General features: G+C 34.2%; 1 protein-coding gene across 5 annotated transcripts in view; it reads right to left on the reverse strand.

The window, feature by feature from the left end:
* Positions 1-3228: 3228 nt before the first annotated feature.
* Positions 3229-18103, reverse strand: part of LOC138694236 (uncharacterized) — a 120602-nt gene continuing 105727 nt past the window's right edge. For 4 of the 5 annotated variants that reach the window (XM_069817777.1, XM_069817785.1, XM_069817789.1 and 1 more), the window contains one exon: positions 3229-16221. In XM_069817777.1, the coding sequence (XP_069673878.1) occupies positions 10529-15619 (5091 nt within the window). In that variant the 5' untranslated portion in view covers positions 15620-16221 and the 3' untranslated portion in view covers positions 3229-10528. The remainder of the gene's footprint in view (positions 16222-18103) is intronic. The other variant, XR_011330878.1, reaches the window with a different exon arrangement.

Genomic DNA, 18103 nt, shown 5'->3' on the forward strand with positions numbered 1-18103 from the left:
TATCTCTCAGTGTTTGTTTATTTGACTGTGTATGTTTATTTGCTTATAATTATTTGTTTACTTGTCTATTTATTTGTGCTAAGTTTGTTTGTACATGTGTGAGTGTATGTGTGCGTGTGTGTGTATTATCGAACCTGACGATGTCATATCCAGGCCTTGTACACTGGTTTCTGACAAATAAATATTATTATTATTATTATTACTTCTCATAGGAGTTTTGTTTTTCCATTTTCAGCGCTATCAAATCATTACATAGTTTAAATGTTGATGGGATCAACATTATTTCATTGGTCCAATTTATTTTATTTGTGTACATAATGTACCTAGGATGTATTAATTGTATGTCTGTTAAATTCCGCTGTGTCGACTACTAGCTGGTGTGATGGCAGCACCAATTCTAGGGAAAAAGCAGAATCTCACGCTTAAGGGGTTAGCTACAGCTTACAGCAGTAAAATTTTGGATATATTCAACATTTATTTCCTCCATTACTGTTTGTACAATAATAAAAAGTAGTATGTGTAAAACATTGTCCTTCTGCTATATCAAAAAAAAATATTTTTACGATTTTAAAAAATTATTTACATTTTTTTTTTTTTTCAAAATTCAGTTCACTGTGCACTGATGAAGCGTTTCCCACATAACTCAAAAACTATCCAACATTCTGTGATGAAATTTCTTGTGTATATTAATGCATGTCATATCTACAATATGATGCAAGATTACGTCTCTTCCTTTGATAGATTGTCTGATAAAAAATAAATTCACTTTACAAAATAGTCAATTATCGAATGAATGAATGAATGAATGAATGAATGAATGAATGTTAGCCATGATGTCCCATGTTGGGCTGTGATGGGGTTAGAACCCCTCGACAGGGATGGCTCAAGTGTACTCGCTTGGTGAGCCAATCCAAGCGAGCTTGTCGTCTATACTACTTTTGTGACATGGTTAATAACCCTGTTCAACTTTAACTAGTCTCAGCACTCTGTTCTTTGTTCATTTTTTTTCTTGCACTACACACATTATACTGACACGGGCACTTTGACAAAACAAATATCAAATATTTTCTTCTAATACAAAATTTAAAAAAAAGTTATTTAGTAAGGAATGTAGTTGAAAGAGCACGATACTGTAAACATGAGTTTCAGCAATAAAATAAAAGAGAGAGAACATGAAAAAGTTAACAAGTTTATGAGTTATGAGGAAAATGCTTCATCACTGCACAGTGAACTGCACATTTTGAATTTTGAAAAACATATATATATATATATATATATATATATATATATATATATATATATATTTTTTAAATCATAAAAATATTTTTTTCATATAGCAGAAGGACAGTGTTTTACACATACCACCTTTCATTTAAGGTACAAGATATAATAATGGAGGAAAAAAATGTTTAATATTTCCAAAAATTTTACTGCTCTAAGTTGTACCTAACCGCTTAAGCTGGTATGAAGGTCATTGAAATCCATCCTGCTCCATCAAAGGTACCGACGCGAAGTGTCCATACTTGTAATTCCCTATACACTGGTGACTCCTTTTGCAGTTGCTAGATGGCAGCATAGTGAAACTGATAAAAGTTGTCTTGAAAGTCCATTAGGTTGATCAATCTTTTACAAGTGACCAGGGCTGATATGTGCATCTATTATCGCGCAATACATCTCACTTGACGATGTGTCAGAGGAAGAGCAATTGTTTGTATGCATCTGAAATCTCATTAGTGAAAAAAAGAACTGGCCACCCTACCCCCATTATTTCTTCTCTTAGTTGCATGATATTGAGGTAATTTTTTAGTTCAAACCGTCTTTAGACAGTTGTCTAAACAATACCTATCCATACAGTGACAGAAATCATACATGTGATTCACCGGTAACTCGCTTCCAAACTTTATAACAAATCTCATACATAAAAAAGGCTGCATATATTTGCAATGGAACATGCAGGAGGTAAAGTTAAACATATTGAGTCGTCTTCTCTTACTAAGTTTTTAAATCTGGATGAGATGTCCTGTTACAGATGTGCAAGGTGAAGAAAAAAGAAAAACAGTTATCTTGAAAGTATTATTTGGAATTTTATTCTATGGTAAAATTGCGTCATTTCCTATTAAGATCATTCTTTTCCTCCCAAGCTACACGTTCAAACAACCCACACACGTGATAAATATCGAATAATTCTGGAAGGTCAACAAGTCAAATGACCTGTTCGGTTTCAAAAATGTGGCCATATAATTTTTTGTTAATTTAATGTAATCTGATATTGTAGTTAGAGTGCATGTGTTATAAACCGTGATGTTATGTATATTTTATATTAAAGGGTAACTAAACTCAAGGTTGTAGCTTTGGGAACATTGGTTTGGACTGTGCAAACACAGCTAATCCTAAAAGTGCATAAAGTGTGCTGCGCGCCTGCTCTTGAGTAGAAGGAAAACGCACTCGCTCCAGAATTGAGTTATTTTTTTCTGCTTAGGCCTAATCTATTTCCTTTACCATGAAGTAATGAAATAAAAATAATGTCTTGCGTAGTGACAGTACACCGCTGCAGGATACTACCAAATGTCTCACAGCAGACGTTGCCTACATATTGATGTCTGGGCTAGGCAAAGTAGTGAAACCATATACGACGTAGCATTGTACAGAACTGGATTAGAACGTTCCAAAAACATAATTTCAGATATGTAGACTCAAATCTTTTCAGGAAACATAGTTCCACTTAATTACAGCAGTATATCACTTAACTCTAGTTCATTGCATCTTTAAAATGATCTCACAGAGAAAAATGATTAAAAGTACAAAATACCAGTTAATTAAGAAGATTAATTTCTCAAAGTGCACGATATTATATAAGCTAAAATCCCTTCAAACATACATTGAATATCATTTCAGATAACATTGTCTGTTTTGGAGTAAAAAATATAATTTCAGACAAGCGATATAGGCAGTTGTAAAATATAGTTTCATATAACGCAATTTAATGAAATTACATAATATATTATCATTTAATGTAACACAGTTTAAAATCCAGTTTCAAATTATATAAATTTATTCATGTATAAAATATTAATCTTTGGCGAGGCCGAGAGGTAGATGGGAGTATAATATTAAAATGCATTTGAGGGAGGTGGGATATGATGTTAAAGACTGGATTAATCTTTCTCAGGATAGGGACCAATGGCGGGTTTATGTGAGGGCGGCAATGAACCTGCGAGTTCCTTAAAATCCATTTGTAAATAAGTAAAATATTAATTCATATACATCCATGTATAAAACAGCATTTCACGTAATACAATGTAATGTAAATTATAAATTCATGTACATCCATCTATAAAACACCATTTCACGTAACACAATGTAATGTAAAATATAAATTCATATACATCCATGTATAAAACAGCATTTCACATAATACAATATAATGTAAGTATAAACTATAATTTCTTACAGTGCATTTTAATATTGTAAAATATATCACTTTACAAAATGTAATTACATTAATAATATACTATATCGTCATTGTTCCTGCAGTAACTCCTATGTGACATATTTATCGATTTTCAGATTTTTGCTCTATTAAATAAATGAAATAGTGATACAGCAAATAAAATCTCCTATATATAAGTATAACATTCTTTGTTTCGAAAATGTAAGAATTTACAGTCTCCTATGTACGGCTCCCATAGGATGAATAAATGTGTTTTTTCTTCCTACTGAAAAATTTTATATTTTGCACATAGAAGTTATTGCAGGAACAACGACGATATGAAGTAGACACTAAAATTTCTTACATATGAAGACGTACGCGAAAACGATCTGTCACTCAAAATGAAAATGTCCAGCTTAGTGTTGCAATCTCTTTGCTTCAAGGGATACTATTCATAGGTGGTCTAACATCAGGACGCATCATGGAGATTAAACATATCCCATCAATATTCTTGTGTTTATTGCTCTGGTCTTGTATAATTTTTAAAATTCGTTTATTCCTCTTTTAAAATATGAGGATTAGACCGTTTTTGCACAAGTCTTCGTATAGGTACAGGGGGTTCTGAAAAAAAGGTTCCAATAATTAGAGAGGAGGTAGAATGCATCAAAACAAGAAATAAAAATCCTACAAACATGGGTCCTAAAATTAATATTTTCTCAGAAATGAATAAATGTTTACAATCGCTATAAGAGCAGCATATCTTCCACTGTGAGCTCTTTCGCAAGAGGAAACAGAATTGCAACTGTTTGTGACTACGTATTACATAGAATGTACCTTTGTTTGTATCTGTATCAAGAGGACTCTTAAGCAGACAGAGGACTTTTATTTCTTATCTTGATACATACTATTGCCTTTCTAATATTGGAGCCTTATTTTTTTTCAGAACATCCTGTATAAAATAACATTTCAGATACAATTCCAGTTACAAAGTATTGCGCAATGTATAATTCTGTAACATAATTTAATGTATTTATGAAATTTAATTTCATATAAAACAACTGCATAAAAGTATATATGTTCTGTCTGTGTAAAAGATTCAAGAAACATAATTATCATTACACGTGTCCTCTTAACTTCAATTTAATTAGTGATTATATGAGTAGCCTCATAAATTTTAAAATAACACCATTGTGCTTAAGTATAAAGTATTATCATGGATGAATATATAATAGGATGCGAAATTGCGGCCAGCACCATCTGACGGAAGGGGGTTCAAATAAGATGATCAGCGCCCGACGTCGTGAGTGGTGAACATTAGAACTACGTGTTGGGTAGATTACCCAGAGTTCTCTATTTATCAGTTCATTCGAGACGAACAGACGATGCTCGAGAAGGCAAGATGGCAGCCAGAAACTTGTTAATGAGTGGACATAAAGTGATACTAAGTGTGTGTATAAGCAGTGTATGTTAAACAGTTATGTTTATGGACGTTGTAAAAATAGTGGTGTTGAATGCTCCTCTAGACGTATTGACATCATAGCGTACTCCCAGACTACAAAGAAAGATTATATAATTGATCCTACCATGAGGATTGAAACGGAGAGTAGCAGCCGGAGGATGTCAATCAAGAAAAGATCAACATTTACCTACCAACAGTTGATTACTTCAAAGTAAAATACCAGCTTGAAAACATTGAAGTGATTGGTCTTCTTATTGGAGCTCGTGGTGTGATTCTCAAGTTCTTTGAAAACTTCAGAAGGCTTTTGAACTACCACAGACATCATAACTTCAGTTTTGAAACGCTCTTGCCAAATTTTGAGTCATTATATTCACTCTGTTTTAAATTTTTTTCTTCACTTTATAATTCATATATGTTTATTTTAATTTTCTGTCAACAAAATTTATGTAAACATTTAATATTGTGAAATTCATGTAGAAGAGTATACTGAGTCCTTCTGGGCTACCTCCAATGGAAGGCAGTTAACAATTTAATTTATTTAATTAGTAATATAATAAATTGAACTATCTAAGTAGTATTTGCAGACTTTTCCATTGCTCTGTACACTAAATACCCAAAAAATACAATCCAAATTATCTCACCTTTTGCTTTATTTTCTGTCTCTGTTTGGTTATATTTTAATTGGCTAGTGTAAAATAGATCGTCTCTTTTATCTTGCTATTGTCTCCGGTAAGTATTTTCAGTGGAAGATGGTGTGAGAAATAAAAACGTAAATGTTTTGTTTTAAATTGGGTTAGTTGTGAATATTGATGAGGGTGGGAGGGAAAGAATATTTTCTCCATAGTTTAACATTTTCGTTACCAGATGCGCTGCTAAATGCATGGAATAATTAGTTTTTGTTTTCGCTACTTGGTGTGCTGCTAGATGTGATAAGTTCTCCACCGTCCAACAAATAGCAGCAAGATCAGTTTCTACATTAGCGCCTCTAGCATGTGTTACGGGAAACTCAGTAAGTTCCGTATCCTGTTATATATTTATCCATGGTCTTATTGTATAGAACACAATTCAGTGTAATTAAGTAGCTTCTCCAAACAGTACAGTTGGATTGGAGTAAGACATTTCATATCATGTCGTAATTTCAGATGTACATAAAATGATATTTTAAATTATATCTTTATACAAATTCATAACAATGGTTATCTTATTTCCAGAAAAGTTAGGCTACATTGCATTAAAGAATAAGAATTGCCGTATTTAGAATTTTTCAAGATCTCACAGTTAGTCACGTAAGGCACAAGTACTACAATTGTATATAAAAATGACTATACTCAGAGCATTTCGAACCGGCGGTAATGGACTGCATTTTCCACGCGTTCTTACCCTATTCCTGGACCATTTTCCTCAACTAAAGTCAGCTGGGACAGCTGGTATTAATAGTGCTTCAGTTCAGAGTTTTAAGTTCAGTGACTCGTGCGTGATTTCTACGTTTGTACCTTGACCTTGATCTGCCAGTTCGGAACGCGCTGGGTATAATAATCCAAAGCTATTCAATTCGTGTAAACGAGACATTCTGAAAAAAAAAAATGACATCTCCAGCAAATTCCATAGCATCTTTATTCCCAAGATTCCTCTGCGTATTCAAACACATTTTTTAAATTATAATTGTTCAGTTTTCTTCTTAAACATCTCCAATTCACTTATTAATGGAGAAAAATTCGTTCCGCTACTGGGAATCGAACTCAGGGTCTCCGCTTGGCGCGCTGAGGGCTCTTACCATCTGAGCTATGTGAGAGCCGATCCAAAGTGCCGGCGGAACTCTCCTTCTTTGTATCGTCAATGGCCTACTACCTGCATTTTAGACATTATATATACGTGAATGACTATATAAAGTCACTGATTACACAATATTCCATAGAGAACGGTTAGGTCCTCATTCGAATATATTTTCCAATTTATATCAGTAGGAAGACAGGACTTTAGCAATGCTCCATATACTAATTTAAAATACTGACTTACACAAAAACATAAATTATTTCTACATTCACTGCAGCCTGTGTATTAGGGGCTAAAGAGAATCTAGTCCAGGGATGCTAAGGACAGACTGACGTATAAATAATCATGAAAAGGTCTAACAATTAAACAGCTCAAGTTTTATGGTGTGTAACCAATCATCACAACGGACTGTCATTACTCAAATTAGACATAATTATAATATCAAAATATTGTCGTCATTACAACTCATAATCGTTGATGTCAATTAACCCTGATGTCATCATAATCATTATCATCATCTTCTTCATATAGAACTTTGGTTCTCTTTTAGCTTGCTCTATTTTAATAATTTCCTCTGACCATCTTCACAATAGTCTTCCTTATAACTAACATTTTTTTCTAGCCTACTTTCAAAAAATTTTAAGTAATCAATATAACTAATACAAAAGAATATTAAAATAGTAGTACATTTTAATGAAAGAAATAATATGAAGTCTATTATCTGTTATACATTTTTGTTTTAGGCTTATATACAGGTTGTGGTACTTCATCTGGTGTACTATCATTCTTTACAGTCTGATGTAATTTGTCTTCTATGATGGATTGTTTTAAGTGTTCAGCTTTTCGGAACTATATAGCCCTATAGAAAGGCCAAATAGTCAATGATTTGCAATTTCGTAATGAAAAATCTCATAGCTGTTCCCACTGTGTTGAATTTAGGTACATCAGGCTAAATCAAGGCTGGTGGTAAGCCTCACTCTGAGCGTGCTCGTGCTCACAGAGAAACCAGATGCGGACAGTTTCATAGGAACGATAATCAACACAGGGGTTTAGTAAAGTACCAACCACGAGGAGTGCAAAACGTGCTTCGCTTATATGTATGTATATAAATACTACATTTAATTTTCTGTCTACAACAAATGTAAATGTAGCATACACATTCTACGCCACTGATTGATTCATATGTCCACGATGAACACAATGCCGGGAGTAGGAGACCGCTATCTGATGATTACTCAAGCTAATGCATAAACTCCTCAGGCCTGGGCTAAATATCTGCTTCTTCTACATTCGATATTAGGAAGCCCAAATATAAAATAAAGGAAATCTAATCGTTTATTTGAACAATAAAAAGTATTTTCTTCGATTGGCAAGTGGGTCTATAAAGCAACAGCTTCAATCTGCAATATTTTTATTTAAAATTGAAGTGGTTTACTGGAGTTAAATTTAATTGATGTAATAGTCTGCAAAACTGAGAATATTCATTAATGTTTTCCTTATTGCTACTCGACACACTAATAAATGTAATAAAATTCATTATAGCATTTGGTTTGCTGAAAATTCAATTTAAAAATTTAAGTGCAAATCTAACCCATAAATCACAAACATAAACACACGAATGAAATGAACTATGTGTTTGGTTCATCTGGGTAATGGTTCGGAAGTTAAGATATGTACAAAGAAGGAGCCTGGCAACCAGCTGGTCGCTCGTAACCTAGCTGGTAGCTGGGCAGAAAGTCAGGCTGATCAGAATGAAGCTTGTTTGCGCCTGCACCTGTAGCTGAACTTACTCTGCTTTTTTCAAAATTGTCTGTAAAAACAATAACATTTTGTAAAAGTGCCAGGATCCATTGTATTGATCTTCAGGTTCTCCTAAACGTACCTTTAGACATTTGGGCATTTTCAGTATGGAAATAATTCCATTTTTCTGGACAGCGTCTTCTGTCATAATACAACCCTTTCATTAAATCCCAAATAGTTCATTCTGATGCAAATCGAGCATTGATCAAATAATATGTATTCATTTCCAAAAGATCAGTATCAGTAATTATATTGTTTCTAAAATCGTCACTTTCTGAAATTAATATTGTCAATTATTCATTTCTAAAGTTACTTATTATTGGTATCTATTTCACACCACCTGATTCTAGTGCCGAGATCAAGAAAGCATGGGGATCTATCTCTTCCCCCCCCCAAGTGTCTTCGTGGTATCTGAAGGAGGTACCTTTACCTTTATTAGCACCCATTTCAACTCCTACTTCATCTCACAATTTCACAATAAGATATGAATTTTGGTGGTCGGGTTGAGCCTTGTTCCAAAATTTGTAAACATTGATTATCTACTCAAAAATTGTTTTTAGAACTTAAAGTCTTGAAAATACATCAAATTTATATCAATGCATTATTAAATTTTATACATAAAAATCACACATATTTCAGATCATATACTCACAAACACAACAACAAAGGTATAGATATAATACATTTGTTGGAACCCAAGTGTTTTAACGAGCACTGATTTCAATTATAGTACTAATATAGGCCCTAGAATTTATAACAAATTAATAAATAAATACGTACAGTTTGAAATTTAAAAATGTAAGTAAGCAATTTGTTATGAGTAATGATTAATTTTTAGATATATTGTAATTTATGTGCCTACATTTGTTATGTATTGTATTTTTCTGGCAATAAACATTATTATTATTATTATTATTATTATTATTATTATTATTATTATTATTATTATTATTATTACTATTATTATTATTATTATTATTATTCGAAATTAATCTTTCACAATCCATTATACGCTTCGAAATGGATAGCAGTAGGCGTTTAGCACGTGGAAGTTTTACGGACTCGCAGGACGCATGCGCAGTAAAGGCATTTAGGTCGCTGGTAGCTGGAAAAATGAGGAGAATCCATTCCACCAGTTACCAGCAGGCTAACAGGCTAGATAGCAATTGACCGATCAGATCTCGTCCTCCATGTCTCCATTCTTTAATATTCGGGCATTCCTCCCAGACTGGTAACCACTCAGGCTACCAGCTACCAGCCAGGCTCCGTCTTGCACATACCCTTAGTTTCGATTTTGATGTATTAGTTCTGGGATTCTCTCTTAGATCTTGGTTTGATTTTCAACATCCACAATTTTTCTTCGATAATTTATTTTCATAGATATTTATAACACTTGAGGGACAAGTGGTATGTAACATATGGCCATGTTTAAATCAGTCTTGATCCTATTTATCCATCTACCTGTGGAAGGGAGAAGCAAGCCCCAACCTTTCAATCTTGATTCTGTAATCGACATGGGTATTCATAATTATATTCTTTATCGACTTCACTCCCCTGCTTAATTATTAAGATGAGAATAACTGATAACTCCAATTCAAAGTGCAAAGTGTGTTTGAGCTCAGTTTTCTATAAAACAAAACGAAAGCATATTGATAATACAATATATAATACATATGACATTGTGTAAGTTACATGCAACGCATATCTATTTACAATCAACTTTAAATGCTAGTATACTGGCATTCATTAGAGAGTCCATTTAACTTTTATGTCGCTTTTGGAAGATTCCAGAAAATATGAGGGGTCAAAATTAATTACTTCTTCAAAATTACGCCAAATATGATTGGATTATACAATCGAACCTCCATACAAACAAAATCCGAAACAGTAGTGGTAGTCATAATTGACTCGCAGACATAAATATCATATAACCTGAAACTGGTATATTTTGTTTCTATATTAGTTAAGAATACAAATAAAAAAACTGCAAATAAATTGTATGGTTTACCACAAATATTTTGATTTCATAATATCAGGCAGATTGTATAGAATGTCACTAGACCCACTCAGTAATCACATTGCGAAAATCCAAGCATTTCACTTTCAGTTATGGAATCATCAGTTTCATAATAACGCTGTAATTTCATTTGAGCAATTTTAAATGTAGATTTCACATATCGGCCCTCCCCAATTAGCTCAAGGTCCACACAGTCCTTGTACTTTCCCAATTCCTTAAAACCTTCACCTTTGTATCGAGCAAGTTGAATTGTCCACATGGCATATGGACTCAACATGAAATCGCCATTCTTTATCTTCTTATACACAGAAATCTGACTTACAGGTTCTCCATTCTGTTTTCTTGCAAAACTGTATTGCACTGTCTGACTTTCACTTCTAATGACATAGAACTTCCCCCCACACTGATAGTAAGAGTTTCCATGATGCTTCAAAATCACTCTGAAGTGTTTTAAGATTGAGTTCAACTCCTCTTGCGATTTTACAGTTGGACATTTCAGATTTATTTCTATAGACCTAAATTTAAGTGAACTTTTCTTTACTCCATTTAGAATATCTGCTTTCAGAGTTACAGCTTCACCGGATAGCAATTTCGATATTGACTCCTTATATTTCTCATTTCTCCACACGAAAAACGGTTCAGTAACTTCTTGGTCACTGTTGAATTCTTCATGATGAATGCTATCATCAATGCCAGTAATGATTGATGAATTATATTCTTTCAGTTTCCTCTTCAAGAACTCTAGTTGATTTTGAATATTGCCTGCCTGATTGTCAAGATCGTCACTTGGTACAAGGGTTGTTGGTAAACTTAAGTCGCGCAGGTAATACTCAGCAAATGGAAATACCCACTGCTTAAATGCTGCAACAAATCTTTCATATTCAGACAACAAGATGTTGAATGTGATCAATTTATCCACCTTGGAAAGAGCATCTCGTAATTCTTCACTTTCAATTTCTGTACTGGAAAGTCGTTCGGAATTCATATCAGCGATGTAATCGATGAATTGTTTGTGTTCAGAGTAACTTTCAATCTGATCGTACAGCCCTATCAGAGTACTGATTGTGTCATCTATCTTGTCAAAACAACATGCAAATTTCTCCTGTGTTTTGAACCCTTCAGTAAAGTCACACATTTTCAGTTTCATGTCCTTCAAAGTTGTCTGTACTTCACGTCTCTTTATCCTGAGATACATTTTTGACATTGCAGGCAATGAGTTCTGCACATCTTTAACATAGCTTTGAACATCTTTCATTATGGGTGACACAAATTTATGTATCTGATTTTCATAACTTTTCAATTGATCAATTTTACTTTGAGTCTGCTTAATAGAATTTGAAATGCAATTGAGCTTACTTTGATCATTGTTGCATCTTTGATACACATCGACACACACTTCAGCAACTGTCAGTGCCTTCAGTGCATTTTCTAGCACTTCAATAGCATTACCAGCATTTTTATTAACCTTTTTTACCTTGTTTTCTAATTCTCTCTTCAAATCTTGTTCTATGTTTGTTATCTGATCTGGATCATCTTCATCTGCTGCATTTACTTCATTTAGTCTTTCCTTCAGTGCAGCAATAGGTGTCTTTAGATCATTTAACTCCTTTGAATTTCTGGATACGTTTTTGGACAATGTATCCAATTGCTGTTTCAGTGCTTTCACTCTCTCACATTTGTACTTGTTTACAGTGACTTGAGCACTCTGTAACAGAGATCTCACACCTTTAGGAAGCTTCATAAGATCCATGCGATCAGTATCATTCTTCAGTATGAAAGGTTGAACAAATTCCAAAACTGTACATACTGGAAAAGCTAGCTTTACATACAAACTTAGCACTTTAGCCACTGTCTTGAGCACTTCGAAAACACGCTTTAGTTGCAGCTCTTTCTGCAATTTTGCTTTCCTTTCAATCAATCTGTCTTTTTCTGACAAGGCTTGTTTTTGTAAATTAACAACTTCTTTAGCAATTTCCTCAATATTTATGTCACTCTCACTGTTTATTTTCTCGATTTCAGGGACGACTTCTGCTTCCATATAACGGAGAATTTCTTTTGTTGTTGTGTCTATTTTCTCTTTGTAATTTGTTCTCAGTCTGTTCACAAATTCATCTCTGTGTACTGAGTGGAACTTCCTGACATGTTCTAGGGTTATATCTAAAAAGTCATTTATGTTCACTACAAAGCTGTGTTCTGAGCTTCTCTTTAAAGCATGGATCTTACTACGCACAGCCATATACAGATGACTGAGAACCTTGTGACATTTTAAGCTTTCACGTTGGTTATGTTCAGAAGGAGCCTTTTTGGAATTCAGAAGTTTGCTGATATCCAAACGGCTCAGTAGATCTACAGGATGTAATCCCCAGAAGCTTCTTTTTCTCCTCTCAACAATCATATTGTCATTATTTTGCTGGACTGAGTTTGTTTCTTCATAATAATACTTCAGCCTTTCGAGCAAACATTCATAGAAGGGCATGGCATCAAGTGAATCATTTGTTGTGTTAAATACAGTTTCTATGATCTCTAACTCCTTAGCAAAGCCCAGAGCATCATAAGATTTTTTAACGCTTTCATTGGTGTTCATTTGCGTCATAAATTTCACTGTGTAATTTCTTACTATCTTATTATGTAAGATGCTGAAGAGGAATGATTTGAAATCATTCATTATCTTCGCTTTTGATAGGAGAGAAATTTTTCTCCTGGGTGACTCTCCTGCAGAACGTCTGAGAACACCGCCTTTTCCTGACTTGGCTCTTTGTCTTGTCTGGGTATATGGTACGTCATGCGCCATATATCCTACATAAAATGGAATAGCGATAATTGAAAAATCAAGAACAGCTGAAAATTCAACACGCAAACTTAGTCCATTTTTTCCGCCCACGCCTCCTTTACCACATTTCCCGTCTTCCCCATCAAACCCATTACCGCTTATATGAATAATATTTGATTCTCCGCTTAATGAATAAACAATATTTTCACCTTTAATGCCTCCATGACCGCCCCTTCCTCCATTTCCACCATCTCCACCGTCAGAACCATTTTCTCCTTTCTTTTCAAATACATAATTAGCATAGGGAAAAGTATAATTTATATAGGTACGTGTGAACCCCATACTTTCTAAATTGTAGATGTAAGCTGCTAAAGGAACAGTATTTACGTCAACATCTGAACCGTCTTGACCATCTACTCCATCACCCCCTGCCTGTCCTCTACCACCATTACCACCCTGAGTCGAGATTGTAAGATTTTCTCCATTAACGAAAACAGCACCAATTCCGAAAAAATCACCAGCATTGCCTCCTGGTACACCATTATTTCCATCTCCCCCTCTAGTATTCATGGAGTTTCCGTTTCCGTTTTGAGCTTTCTCAGGTACATGCGGCTGCCCTTCACAGCCATCCAATACAATTTTTCTTGTACCGCTCACCTCCCATCGTGGTGCCAGAAGACACAGCTCCAGTTCATGGCCAACTTTCACAATATCTTCGTCTATGACAACAGTGTCAGATGCGAAGATATAAAAAGATTTGACTGTCTGGGGTAAAGACGACATATTCAGCTTGCTAACCTTTACAACTCCTCCACTTGCGACCCTATTGTTACCACCTGTGTCTTCAATTTTTAGTTCAAGTTTCAGATTCAAATCCAAAAGTTCATTCAAAGCTTTGAGCTTAATTTCGTCCACTAGCATAGATCTCACTACATTGAGTCCATCTATGTCGTATTGTTCTATTGCAGAGAAAAATGTTTCTATATTGTAATGATGGTCATTACTGCTTGATAACTCTTCTGTGGTGACAGGGATCTTCATGTTGTGTGGAAAACCCAGCCACAACAGTTTCTTGTGCAAATTAAGTAAGAATTTATACCACATCTTTTTATCTTTAAGTTGATTCATTACACTTACCACATAATACCCCCATTGTGAAGGTGTGGTTGCTAACTCCCGCTCTGTAACAGTCTCCAAGAAACTCCAGTAATTTACAAACTTTTCTATCGCATGAAGATCCTCCATTTCGATTGTTACTTGTAACTTACGAAATGTTTCGGAGACAATTCTGACAAGTTGCTTTGGATGTTTCAATTCAGATATCTCTGCATACATTGCTGTTAAATACTTGATGCTCTCATCCATTTCATCTACAAATTGACTGACGTCCTTCATTTCCTCTTCCTTGTCATGGTAGTAAGCTTTTAGTTCCTCCACTATGTTGCACATACTCTTTGATATTTCTTCAATTATAGTCTCTTTGAAATCATTGATGATATTCCTCGATCTTTCAGAAACTGTAAATCCAAGATCATCTCGACCTACCTCTGTGAATTTAATGTTATTTTGTATCAGTGTTTTTATTGAGTTTTTTTCATCTTGGAGAAGTGACATTCTGGACAGTGGACCAGCTTGATCTGGTCTTCGAAATAGTGCTATTCTTGTATATTTACCACCCTCTTTGAACAACAAGGTGTCTACTAAAGCAATTGCATTTTCACAATAATTCATATCCTTAATATGCTGTTTGAATTCTGTTAAGAATTTTGCGATGCCATTAATAACGACATCGTCAGGCACTAATGTGTAGGCATTTTCTTTTCTTGCAAAAATGTTATCCACTTTTGTAACAACGAGTGCAATTCCGTCCTTGTATTTTGTTATATTTCTGATGAATTGTGTTACGTGTTTGACAAGAGTAACGAAATCCTGTCTGTCAACCCCGATTCTTACCGAAGAATAGTTAACAGTAAGAATTATTTTAACTCTACCACCTGATTCTGCAAGCTTCATAATGAAATGTGTACTTGCAATGTCATGGCATGTACTTCTAGTGTCACTAAATCCTGGACAATCGTAAGATTGTGTACATGTTTCATTCTCAGATACTAGCTCTGGTACAAATGTGTGAGATAGGAAAGTTGACTTTGATATCTTATTCCCATCCTCGATTATAAAATCTCCTTCACTAACCTCTACAGATTCTAGTGTATTATTATCAGCAAAGATAAATTGTGTTAAAGTGCTTTTCCCCGCACCTGTGTTCCCAAGAAACAGAACACTATCTGCACCTGGCGAGATATTTTTCAATTTACCTCCTTCCTTTAAGAGTTTGAAAATGTTTTCTATATTTTCTTCATAGTTTTCCATGTTTAAACTTAATTTTCAAATTCGCTTTCAACCATTACGTGTCGCACAATATAACTAATGTCTTAGTTGTCTAACCATATAAAAATGTTCATAAAGAGGAGAAATGTTTTTCAATCACCAGGGAATAAAGAAGTTTTTACATGTCATTTTTTGTTATCATCTATTTACTAATATATAACTTATACCTACATTAGTACACTATTTTACGAAAGAAATAGAGAGATTACGTTTAAACGAAGATACTTCTTGTTACACTGTTCTCTAGCACTTGAAGGAATTTCAGTCTCTACAAGTAAGTTATTTCTTTAGCATTTTATATCTAATTACACCTTGCTGGAAACATATTATTTTCTAGTGAAATGTCACTATTATATATAATAAAGGTAATAGAAAATTGACGAAAATATGCACTTAATATTACACAATTCTAAAAATTTACTAATTATATCACTATATACCGTGCAATCACTTTCTTCAGCATGTTGCATCTACTTCCAGCCTGTTTGTCGTTCTGTGATGTGAAGCTGTCGAAATAACTACAACATAGTAATTCTACTCCCAGTGTGGTCTGATGCTGATCACTGAAGTCGAATATCCCACCACTGAAATAGATGAATACACTGTGATGAAGAATAATTTGCTTTTAACGTGACTGAAATACAGAATTAAATTCCAGAAAATAAATGTAGTTCAGAGAAATTATCTGACTTCACAATACCCAGATTCACATCTTACATGTTCATACTTTTAATGTCATTACTGACCGACACAAAAAAAATATTGTCTTGGTTTAATATGGACACAAGATGAGGAAGTGAATTTTCTCTCTCTCTCTCTCTCTCTCTCTCTCTCTCTCTCTCTGTGCGTGCGTGTGTGTGTGCGTGGAAGTGCGTGGGTGCGTGCGCAAACGTGCTGTATGCGTTTATTTATATGTTTCTGTGTGTGTGTTTCTTTGTGTTGCTTTTGTGTGTTTTTTTTCATGTGTTTTTGTGTGTTTACTGATTTAAAAAAGTGGCTCTCAAACGTCTTCAGTAGGGACCGGATTTGTAGGTTTTTACCTATTTGTTTCCTTGCTTCTGAACTCCTAATTTCTTCAATACTTTTCCGAATCATGATTGTGGGAGTCATATATGTGAATTTTGTTGAATCCAAAAAAAAAAAACTAAATTGGACCTTAGTACGGTATCTAAAAAAAAACTTAAATCATTGTTGATAAGAGTTATCCTGTATTTACTGCATTATATATTGATTTTATTTTATTTTAAGAGAAATATCAATACATTTCGAGAGGGTAGGAGGGAGAGAGAGAGAGAGAGAGAGAGAGAGAGAGAGAGCAAAAAAAGAGACAGAGGGAGAGGGAGAACACCCTCGACGTGGTGGAGGCTGTCTCAATCTATAAGGCAAAATCTGTACTTAGCAGTGACAACATCTACTGCTCCCTTGCTTTTCTCAAGCCACATTTCAGTGATCTTCCAAAATATATTGGATACTTGGAATCTTTGTCGCTACAACTGAAAGATGCAATTGGTGTCATTAACGCTTCTACAGAAACAAGTACCGGGATCCATGAGTGAAGCCACCACATTAAAACTGAAGAAAGTATTGCAGAGGAATCCAGGGTTTGAAAAATTAAAAAAATGTGTGGTCCATTCTCCAGGGGGAAAGTTTCAATTGTCAGTTACTGTGGGTACTTGCTAGAGTGGCAGCAATGAAATTTGCACCTATGACGTCATGTGCTGTGAAAAGAACCTTTCCGTCCTTCAGGTATATTTTGAGAGACAATAGAAAAAACTTAAGTCAAGAATCTTAAAGTATTTGGTCATATATTGCAACCAGTAACAATATCAATAAATAATGCCATTTTTCTGGCTGTTTGTTTGTTTGTTTGTTTGTTTGTTTGTTTGTTTGTTACTTTTAAAATGGTCATTGCTCAAGTTTGAAAAGTTTAATTCAAAAATTTTGTGTGGAATGTACCTTTTATCTATTGAAAATTGGAATTTATGCAGTTATATCAAGGAAAATTATGAATAATTTCAAGGGAAAAATTGTTCCGGGGCCAGGTCCCGGGATCGATACCCAGCCCTGGAACAATTTTTCCCTTGAAATTATTCAAATCTGCTTTACAGGGAGCCTTACCTGAAAGACTGATTTGCAAGGAAAATTATATTAGATAAAATATTGTTACAATAATGATGAAGATTGTTACAATAATTTATTCAAACTACAAATAATGTTAAACAGGAAGGAGCAAAAACTTCGAATCTTATAAATTTTGATAAATAGTTTGGTTCTTGAAAAGGTCAGTTTCGTGGCCTCTGTTGCCTTAATAAATATATATTTATTTTTAAGAATAACTGTAAGGATACATTTTTAACGATACGGCAGTTCTTGCGACCCCTTTCACAGGTTGGACAGAAAACCTATTTCACCCATTCTAAAAACCTAAAATGTTTTTTTTTTTTTTATTTAAAAATCCGGTCCCTA

This window comes from Periplaneta americana, chromosome 2 (assembly GCF_040183065.1).
Source record: "Periplaneta americana isolate PAMFEO1 chromosome 2, P.americana_PAMFEO1_priV1, whole genome shotgun sequence".
NCBI lineage: Eukaryota > Metazoa > Arthropoda > Insecta > Blattodea > Blattidae > Periplaneta > Periplaneta americana.